At 42.7% G+C, this 11,030-nt stretch overlaps 1 protein-coding gene and 2 non-coding genes across 3 annotated transcripts; 2 read left to right on the forward strand and 1 right to left on the reverse strand.

Moving 5' to 3' along the window:
- The first annotated feature begins 2,249 nt into the window (after positions 1-2,249).
- Positions 2,250-4,558, forward strand: LOC119294602. Its single transcript, XM_037572814.1, has 2 exons — positions 2,250-2,552; positions 3,834-4,558. The coding sequence occupies exons 1-2, from the start codon at positions 2,491-2,493 to the stop codon at positions 4,039-4,041; spliced, it is 270 nt and encodes an 89-aa protein (XP_037428711.1). The 5' UTR covers positions 2,250-2,490; the 3' UTR covers positions 4,042-4,558.
- A 443-nt stretch (positions 4,559-5,001) lies between these two features.
- TRNAR-CCU lies at positions 5,002-5,074 on the reverse strand. The gene has a single exon. It is a non-coding gene; the product is annotated as a tRNA-Arg (tRNA).
- Positions 5,075-5,769: 695 nt separating this feature from the next.
- TRNAQ-CUG lies at positions 5,770-5,841 on the forward strand. Its single transcript has one exon. It is a non-coding gene; the product is annotated as a tRNA-Gln (tRNA).
- The last annotated feature ends 5,189 nt before the right edge of the window (positions 5,842-11,030 follow it).

The raw sequence follows: 11,030 nt of genomic DNA on the forward strand, positions 1-11,030 counted from the left end.
CCCCTATATATAGTGGGGGTTTTGGGGCTGCCAAGATGATGAGTTCCCCTCTCTCCTGGCGCAGCCCTACCCCTCTCCCTCCTCGTCTCTCGCAGTGCTTGGCGAAGCCCTACTGGAGTGCCACGCTCCTCCATCACCACCACGCTGTTGTGCTGCTGCTGGACGGAGTCTTCCCCAACCTCTCCCTCTCCCTTGCTGGATCAAGGCACGGGAGACGTCACCGGGCTGCACGTGTGTTGAACGCGGAGGCACCGTTGTTCGGTGCTTAGATCGGATTCGGCCGCGATCTGAATTGCTTCGTGAACGACTCCACCGACCGCATTCTTGCAACGCTTCTGCATCGCGATCTTCAAGGGTATGAAGATACAATCCCCTCTCTCTTGTTGTTAGAATCTCCATAGATTGATCTTGGTGATGCGTAGAAAATTTTGAATTTCTGCTATGTTCCCCAACATGCTAGAGTTTAAATCATGAGTTCATATGGTCCAAGTACGGAAAATATGTTAGCTCATGCCTCTCCCTTATATAAAATTCCAATGACGATTACCTGCCTAGTTATCAATTGCCTATTGACAATATATCTCTTTGTGTTACAAAAATCCCTCTACTAAAACAAAATGGCTTTATTATCCCGCTGAGTACTTCTAGTTTTATTCTTGCGAACTTATCCTATTACACCTACGAAGTGGTTTTATTCTTGCTCTCGGTAAAGCAAACTTGAGTGTGTGTAGAGTTATATTGGTGGTCGGTAGAACTTGAAGGAAATATTAATTCTACCTTTAGCTCCTTGTTGGGTTCGACACTCTTACTTATTGAAAGAGGCTACAATTTATCTCCTATACTTGTGGGTTATCAGGGCGCGCCACTAGGAATGATTATTTAAAATGCTATCAAGAACATGCATGAAGAGGTCAACTTTTGTTTGAGGGGATGAAGAGGTCAGCCAAACTAAGTTCTTGAAGTCAAATTCCTCACCTGGGCTAGATGGCTTGGCGTCCACCGCCACATGAACCCTTCCCTGGCGGCTGCAATTCAGCTTCCTGTTCCATCTTTCCCTCAAAAAAATCTTCCTCTTCTCTCTCTCTCTAGAGTGAACATTGGCTAGTAGTGGAGACAGAGGTCTAGGCGACTCGTGGGGCGAAACCCTAGTTCCCCGTAGAGCCCTCTCACCGTCTTCCTCCTCCCTTGCCACCGCCGGGCAATCCCGGTGTGCCGCTGAGGAAGGTGGTGACAAGGCATCTGCCGCTCCACTCTCTCGCAGGGGGACGCGGGATATGAGGCGGCAACCTTGGTCTGAGTGGTGCCACCGCTATGCGGTGAGCGGTTGGGTGGGCGTGGTGGTGGTGTCCCTGGCCGTGCGGACGGCGGGGCACTGGTGGGCATGGACCTGGCGTGGGCTCGACGGCCGACGGTGCCAGATCTGCCCGCCACCTTCCTTCCCCGACTCGGTGCGATCCCTCCTCCAGATCTGGGGCCAGATCTTCTTGTTCGATCTCCTACCTCAGTTCTGCTGGTGGGATGGTGGTATGAAGCCAGACCAAGAGAAATCCATGGCCAGCCATGGCTAGTCGCTACAATGGTTGCGCGTGAGGGCGCCGTTCTTTCTTCTTGGAAGCGTTTGTCACGTCGGCCTCCCTCCACCCACCATCCTCTAGCCTCCCAGATGAAAACTAAACCTCGGTGGTCAGCGACGGCGCTCTCGGCGCCGTTCTCCTTCTTGTAGGGGCCGCCTTTGGGAGCTGTTTGGATGGTGAGCATTGTTGGGGTGCATTTGGCAGCGGTTGTGGTGTGTCCTCTTCGTCCAAGCATGATGCTATCCCTCCTCTGCGATGGGGTTGTGGGCAATTCTGCTTGAGGGAAGCTTTGGCGGCTCGCCAGGAATGCGTGGATCCTTGTTACGTGGCCATCCTCCGACGGCAACCATTGTTGTTCTAGGTGGAACATCTCCATCTTCCGACGGTGCGACACCTATCTCAAGCTCGGTTGATGTCTTTTCTCTAAAAAAGGAGAGGAGGAAGACTATAATGACAACCATCGTATGCTTGTAATTATCAGTTTTTCTTTTCTTTTTGATGAATGAACCTCATCAGATTATAAACATGTCTAACGATCCATATTCGCTCCATCGTTCGGCCATGCCGTGATCGGCCGAAATTTGGGCCGGTCGACCGGCGCCTAGCCCCAAATGATTAGGAGGGGTAAAAAGCGCAAATAATCAGTTTTCTTAAAATATCTGGCCTAAACGAACGAGACGAGCAGCGAGGCAGCGCCCAATCAGAACCTCTTTCCAACCCCTCGTCGCCTCCTCGTCCTCTCCCTGCAACGACTTTTCTCCCCTCTTGTTCCAAACCCAAATCGAGCCAAACCCCGACGCTCCAAATCGCCCCAGCTCGGCGATCCGGAGGGATCTGCGAGGAGCGGAGGCGCCGGCGCCGCCGGAGGCAGGTGGCGGTGGCGGCGAGGCCGTCGGCGGCGGCTGGGGTGTCTGCGATGATAACCCGGTCGAAGCTGGTGGAGCAGCTGCGCGACTACCAGATCCGATCCCAGCACAAGTAAATTCCCCCGTCTAACCCGTTCCCCCCAGGCGTCCCGCCGAGAATCCCTCGCTAGGTTGCGGTGATTGACTAGTATATGCTCAGATCTTGGTCTCCCGGATTTTGTTTTGACCTCCTCTAATCATGTTAGGTTCGGATGCCTAGCTGATTAAGGTGCAATGCGATTTACCTGCCCTTGTAATTCAATCGTGTGTTAGCGGCTTCGTCAGCTGTGAAATCGATGTTGTGGCTGCGTGTGTTCATGCCCGCAGGCATTTCTTTAGTTGGTAACCTAGATCCAGCAAAAAGCATTGCGCAACAGCTGTTAGAACAACAATGCCTGCTATCTAGCGATCCTTGTCAAGATCTTTGCCGTGGCCTTTTTAAGTTAGTGCTAGTGGTTTTTTTTCTCATGAGTGCCTCAATTGCACGTGTAGAGAGGAGTGTGCACTGTACTGCTTTCACCATATCAAAACCTGCCTGCATGTGTAATCCAATTTCTGAAGAGTCGCGCTTTACTAATTTTCGTCTGTGGGCGACCAATTAGTGATTGCCTGGTTTTTGAGGTACCGGATGGTGAATGAACCATCAAATCCTAGGTCCGCTGTTTGGTCTGAGGAATCAAATGTGTTAGTGCATCATTTACTCGCCCGTCGTAAGCATAAACCAAGTACGAAATGAAGGATTGTGTCTCTATTAAATTTAGACCAACCGTTGATGGATCAATTGATTCCTCCATGAGACACTCCACTTGTGCCTTCACATGCTATTTACCTATATCCATCTCAGCTCTCAAATGCATCATTCGGAAGAGTTTCATATCTCTTAGGCAGTTGTTATGGCAAACTACTTGCTTGATGTTTCCAGAATGTAAATGTTGTACATATGTTCGTCTCGAATGCATCATTCAGAAGAGTTTCATCTCTCTTAGGCGATTCTTATGGCAAACTACTTGCTTGATGTTTCCAGATTGTGAATGTTGTACCTATTTCCGTATGAATGCATCATTCAGAAGAGTTTCATATCTCTTACGCGATTGTTATGGCAAACTACTTGCTTGCTGTTTCCAGAATGTAAATGTTGAACGATGCTAGCTAGCCAGTTTATCCCCGTTATGATGAGTCTCATGCCGCACTAAAAGGCTGGTAATTCTCTTCAGATAAATCATGCGACTTTGTGGTGTGATGTGTTATTCTCTGAAATGATTTCCTCTCACTGCTAGTCCTCTCTCAGATATGCTTGCCCCTTTTTATGATCTGATCTGATCTGAACATGGCTCTGCTTTCTGAACTTCTGCAGGCGCGACATTATCGGAGCAATCTCATGGGGCTTGCTGTGCTGCCTCCTAATAGTATCCTCGTACATGATGCTATACTTCAGGCACTTCTGGTTATCAGCCGTCATCATCTCCGTCGGCATCCTTCTTCCCGCCGGCCTGTACATTTTGAGGCAGAGGAAGCTGGCTAAGAAAAGAGAGCGGAGATTATTGTTGCCTCTCTCCATGTAAGGTTATCATTACATTGTAGTGGTAGGTTCCCCCTGATTTTGCGGTTGTTCTTGGCTAGACAGAATCCGCATTCCGGGCTTGCTTGGCACACATCCAAACAGTTGATAGGCCTCTGCTGCCTAGTATACGTCCACCATATTCTTTAGTCTTCACTAAAGTGCTGGAAGAAGTACACCATCAATTTTTGAGGCTCCAGTGTTGTGCGAATGAATACGCTAGCTTGTGTGTTTCCGCTGCGGTTTGTTTTCCGCTTTCCTTTTTTCTTTTAATGGTGCTTGCAGCCTGACAAGGTATCTCGATGTATCGGACCGCCCCGAGTCACACTTTTGTAACTAAAGAAGGATAGATTGTTTCGTTGTTCTGATGGAATTTGTGAGCTTCATGTCCTCTCCAGCCACTCTCAGTCGGTCGGTCGGTCCAGTTTGGTTTGGTTTCTGAATCGAAGTGATCACACTGGATGTGGTGCTTTCGCAGAACTGTATCTGCAAAAATCATATATCGAAATTCCTTTTGTGCCTGTAATCTTTGCAACATATGCTGCTGAATAATGGCAATCCTTGAACATTACAGATATCTATCCGGTGCTTCAGAAAGTATTTTTCCTTTATGCTTATGCGGAGACTTTCCCTGTGAGAAAAACTCTAGCAAGAAGTGATCTGCAATATATTCCAATCCATCCAGATTTCCTTGGAAGAGGAGACGGCTATAATGCTGCTTTGTTGATCTTTTAGTCTACTTGAGCTATATGGGGTCTATGGCAAATTGGCAATTATGTTCGGAGATGCAAAAGAAAATAAATCAGCTGCAACTTATTTGCAAGTCGTTTCTAGCAAAGAAGCTTTGGTTAGGATCGTTGCAAATACAAGATAGGAAAAAAAAAACGCGCCAGGTAGGGGTCGAACGTTTCTAGCAAAGAAGCTTTGGTTAGGATCGTTGCAAATACAAGATAGGAAAAAAAAACGCGCCAGGTAGGGGTCGAACCTACGGCCTTCCGCTTAGGAAACGGACGCTCTATCCACTGAGCTACAGGCGCTTGGTGTCTTGCTTGTGAGGTAAAACCTTTATATTTCTAGCTTTCTTACTGTGCAGCGCGTTGCTGGTACCGATTATGAGGATGGCTGTTTCGTCTTTTTTTTTCCTTGGTGGCAGCTGAATAAGTGTGGAATGTTTATTTATGAACATGCATTCTCTTTCAGTATACACAAGCAAGCAACCATCTATTCTACTCCTTCCGTTCCTTAATGAGTGAATCTACATACGGAATAAAATGAGTGAATCTCCACTCTAAAATATGTCTATATACATCCGTACGGCGTTTATATAAATCTTTAAAAAGTCTTATATTTAGAAACGGATGGAGTAGCAAAACTTGTACTTGTTGTCGTAAATGTCACGTTGTCGAGATGGAGAGGGATCAGCCGACCAGCAAGAACACCATAATTATTATGATTACCAAATGTTCCACTGCATGCGGAGGCAAAAGGATCAATCTGTTCTTGTTCTTCTCAACATCTCTATGGCCATCAGCTGGTTCATCTGCAGCCTGGTTCTCTTTTTGTCTTTCCTTATGCCAGTCTAGTCTCATTCACTTTGCTCCTCTTTGCGTTTTTCATCCGGAGGTCAAGGAATTATCACTCATACGAAAGAGGAGAGCAACTGTTTTTGGTTGCCGTCGTCTTCCGCGGTTCTAGTAAATAAAAACGGAAAGTTGAAAAAGAGGTCAGCAAAGGTCCTATGGTCTAGTGGTTAGGACATTGGACTCTGAATCCAGTAACCCGAGTTCAAGTCTCGGTAGGACCTCTTTTTTCATTTTATTTTTGTTTTTCCACTTAACGCATGATGAAGTTCCCTAGTTTTTTCAAGGAAAGGACTACATATCATATCTTTACTTAATGACAATTCCTCGTTTTTGTCTTTTCTATGGGGTTTGTAAGTACTATGTTTCTTAAAATTTTCATGGAAAAGCCTATATACTGCATCCGTTTTGAAATATAAGGTGTATTGATTTCCATGCAAGTCAACCATTTGAATGTTTGACCAAGATTATAGAATAGAATAACAACATCTGGAATGCCTAATAGATAAATATGAAACTGCTTTTCATGATGGATCAAATGATATAAAATTCATATTGTGGATATTGATACATTTTTCTAAAACTCAGTCAAACATGCACTCGTTTGATTTCTGAAAAACTAATACACCTTATATAAAGGAGCGGAGGGAGTCAACATGGGTGCGCGCGCACCCTTTACAAATAGTAAAATCGAAAATATGCTAGAAAAACTCAAAAAAAGTCTGAATTTGTTTTTTTTAATATACATAGTCAACTGGTATACTCGCATATGAAGTTTCACGAAGAAATCACATCCATGATAATCTAGGCAAAAATTACAAAATCGAAGATCATCGAAGCTATATTAAAAAAACACTGTTTAATGAATAGTATGGTCGCATTTGTATTTTCTTCACTAATAATACCATGGGTGTCAATACATCATGAAACTTCACACATGAGTAGAATGGTCGACTAAGATTCATAGCGCAAAATTTCAGAATTTTTAATTTTTTCTAGTATTTTTTATGAATTTACTATTCACGTGAGTGCGCATGCACCCATGTTTACCATTGTATTTTCGTAACTATTACTTTCTTGTTTTATTCTCCCTTTGTATACTCTATAAGGTTTGTAATCTTTATTCTAGATTTCTATAAAAAATGGCATTCCCTATTTTTTAATCGGGAGAATAACTTTATCCGGATGAACTTCATTGTGTACCATTTTTCAAGCACCCCGTAGCAAGCTTTTAAATACTAGATGACCAGTTGCGCCAATGGCGCAAAGGCCAAAAGTAAGCCATGTATTGAAAGAGTGTACATTAATATTATTCGGGCACATATCTTGAGCTCCTTGTGGTTCTTGCTCTGTTTCCACTTGAGAAATCCCTCTCTGCCTCCCAAATCTTCGCTGATGCCTGCAAAATGTATGCACATGGGACTGCATTAAGATAGCCAAATGAACAAATAGTCCGACGAAGTCATTCACTATAACCAACAATTGTCTTCCTAAACCACAACTTGAAGTACTCTAGATAGCCTCATTTCAAAAGAAAAACTGAACAACAATCGGATGGCAGAGACGCCAAAATAGCTCAAATGATGCAGCCATTTGCCAATTTCCAGGCATTATTATGTCACATACTTGTACAGTTGTACTTTCCAAAGCAGTTAGGAAACCAATCTTTTTCCTTCATCATGCAAGTACCGAGAAGATACTTTCTTGATGAGTGACCTTATTAAAGTATCGAAAAATCAAAACAAAATGTTAATTTCAAGAGGGGAAGCAGACACAAGTAACTTTCAGATATTGGTGTCATTTAATTTATATACTCAAAGATGTTGTATCAATAACTATATACAGTTCTTATTCCATTCACACATATTTCTTTGGACCCACATTACAATTCAAGCATATTTTTCAGTCTAAGGGGACATATAAACAGGACGGAGGTAGTAGTAGCCAGCTGCAGCACAAGTCCCAAGACACTTTGCGAGGATGTATGGTGGACCAACTATTAATAAAATTACTATTGTACATGTCGGCTATTAGGATGACTCTAAATAACATGCAACTCCTTACATTGTATTGTTGGATGTACACTCTCCTTTTTTTCGTCTGCATATAACATTTGGGCAAAGTCAAACTTTCTAAAGTTTGACTAACTTTGACAGAAAAAATATCAATATCTACAATACTAAAGCTATAAGGTACTAAAATTAATTTCATGATGCATCTAATAATATTTATTTTATGTTGTGAATTTTAATATTTTTTTGATAAACTTAGTCAAAGTAAAAAAATTAACTTTGACCAAATTTTATATACAAACTAAAAACATAAAAATATTACTAACCATACTACGATCCCACTAAAAAAATCACTACAACTATGTCTAGAAAAAGGCACGTCCGCCCGTGACCATCCGTAGGCACGCAGCGCTGCAGTGTGCTTGTCGCCTTGTGCCTTTCAGGACCCAGAAGACACATCGATGCATGCACGGTGCACGCGCGTCCTCTCAGCAAGCTTTAGTCTCCAGCTGGCCGCTAGTCCAAGCCGCGTGTCGTGTGTGTATGGGTTTCCTTGTGAGCCTGTCTTCTACTCGACGCAGCTCTAGCAGTTAGCAGTGGAGATTGACCATTTGGGGATGCTGGGTACGCCTCGGTTCCTTGCTCTAGTTGGAGGATCCCCGCCGTCCTGTTGTTCCGGCTCTCGGTGCTACTTCCGCGGCTGCTGCTTGGGCGCTGTTTTGCCCTCCACGCGATATGCGCCACTGCTATTCTGGTCATCCGTCTGCTAGGCATGCTGCTCCGCTCTGCAGCCGCTGCTGTTCTGGTCATCCGTCTGCTAGGCTTGCCGCTCCGCCCTGTGTGCGATCTGGTTTGTATTGTTTCCTTTGATATTAGATTTGTTGTTTGTTGTCGTGGGCTGGGTTCGGTGCAGTGTTTCTCGAGCAATGATGTCATTGGATTAGGCATTGGTTTTTATAGGGATGCCGCTTATGTGCTTCATTTGTTGTGGAGGGCGCATCGTGTAGGAAGATGCCGCTTATGTGCTTCAGATGAAATGCATTCAACATACATGGTGGAAGAGAGCTGCCCCAGGCCCCCACTACTGAACCACCACGCCCACTATAAGGAGATGGAGATCTTCGTCCCAGGGGTAATCAATTTAAACTTTACCAATATTAGTCACCTACATTACCATGATCTAGTATACGGACAGTGATTCACCAACCATATATAGTCATTAAATTGCACACAATTCCTGTCTTAATACTTGCCCAAATAATGGCTGCATTATCAGCTCGGCCATCACTTTAAAATATGAGCTGCCACATTTCTCCTTCCCCTCACACAATGCAATAAATCTGTGTATGGCAGTCTCATGCCCTGTGTTAAATCGGTTGAGTAAAAAATGGTACCCTGATACATGCACTTGACAGAGAGGTGCATTCAGTACTTCCCTACTTGAGGTGATCACATATACTAAATTAAAATGCAATGATCACATCACAGATTATAAATTGTTTTCTTAACTTATGCACACTCTACACCCGCTTTCCCAAATCAGCTTTACCATGTCACCATATATCCAACCTTTATGCAAAACAGGCAACTTAAAATTGGAGTGATATTCCAGGCTCAGGTTGTGAGTCCTCATATATGTCATCAAGAGGAGCATAGGACATATAGCTCTGCGAACGAAAGCATATTTGTATTGTTACATAGCACTTTTCAAGGGATAAAGAGAACAATAACCAATTAAGTCGCCCCACAATAAATATTTCATCACGTGAGGGGACACACAACAGAAAGAAAAACATTTCGATCATTGCATCAAGCATTTATCATTAATCAAACCAGCAACATAGTACCACCATAAAAAAACATCAATAATTAGATTTCTTCAGGAATCCATTCCATATAATTGAAAATTGGTCGCTCATAGTTTCAAATATTTCTAAAATTGCTTCAAGGAAAGAGTGTGGACTGTGGAACATAACACCGCTGGTACTCTAAACCGTATCATCAAATCTCTGAATTAACTTGAAAGATAATGTATCAAATCAGCAAAATTATCATATTAAAACTTTGTCAGTAGTCATTTTCATCAGCAAAAATGAAGTACCTCTAGAAGATCTTGCAAAATGACAATTTGTTGTGCAATGCACTTGGGATTACATGGAGCCCGTTAGTATGTTATGATCAGTATCAAATAAGGTCTTACTAACTCCATTTAACCTACAGCAAAATACACTAATCTATAAACAACTGCAGTTAGCAGTAAACTGAACTCACATGTAGCACAGAAAGGCTGCAAACACGTACTTGGTGCTGCTGAGCGGAAGAATATTAAACAGTCACTTCAACCTTACGTAATACAAGGGAGGATATATACCACATTACAACAGCAGACCCAAATTGCAGCAAATATATATAGCTCAATGTGTATTATTCATTTTAACACACTATTATTACTTGATATACTGAACTTCAACAGTAGTACATGCTTTAGAAAGCAAGAAAATAGTTGAATTGAAAGCTAAATTTGCCTAACAAATTGTAGCACAAGAAAGCGGTAAAACAAAAAAGATGAGAGATGGCAACTTTCCAAATCGAAGAATTTCTTAGACAACACAGACAATGAGAGAATAGCATAGAAACAGTTAAATGAAAATAAAGTACCTTCACTATTTAGGCATACGAAATATGTAAACCTGAAAGAGCAAAGACCATGACCTGAGAATCCTGAGCTTGTTGAGATCCTGAATAGTGCTTTTGTATAAAAGGGAAACTTACTCTATCCTTCCAAGAATAGAAAACCACAATGCATGAAAGTAGAAACACAATTGCTCTAGCTTTTTCCTCCAACAGTGGTGATAATCATGGTTCTCTATCCTAGACAGAACGGAACATACTTTTTCAAGATGAATGGCAAAGCTGCAAAATGACAACATAAATTCAGAAATATCTTGGATTACTCGTGGAAAATATAACTAACACAAAACAACATCATCTATCCACCTAAAAGGAAATTACCAATGAGCTATTGCACATATTTTGAATGTTATCAAAAAGTAGGGAATGGGGAAAGGGAAAAAAGTAATAAACATATACTTTGCACATTTCTTGACATGTACAAATACATAATTAATTGCTCGTCCACAATTCCTTCAGTTTAGTCATGTCTAAAATTAAAAGCTAAACATGAAAATCAAGCAACTTAGTTGCTTCTATATGGATTGCTGGTAGACACACTGCGGGTTCATGACCGAGACCATGCAGTGAAGTAATGAATCATATAGAACTAAACCCCAGTTGTCTGTTAACCTCTTCGCTTCAACAGTAGTTCTGTTTTATTGAAAAAGAGGTAGCCCTCCGATTTACATTATAATAAACAAAACAGACCTGGCCAAACGGGCCGGCCC

This window comes from Triticum dicoccoides, chromosome 4B, assembly GCF_002162155.2.
Source record: "Triticum dicoccoides isolate Atlit2015 ecotype Zavitan chromosome 4B, WEW_v2.0, whole genome shotgun sequence".
Lineage (NCBI taxonomy): Eukaryota > Viridiplantae > Streptophyta > Magnoliopsida > Poales > Poaceae > Triticum > Triticum dicoccoides.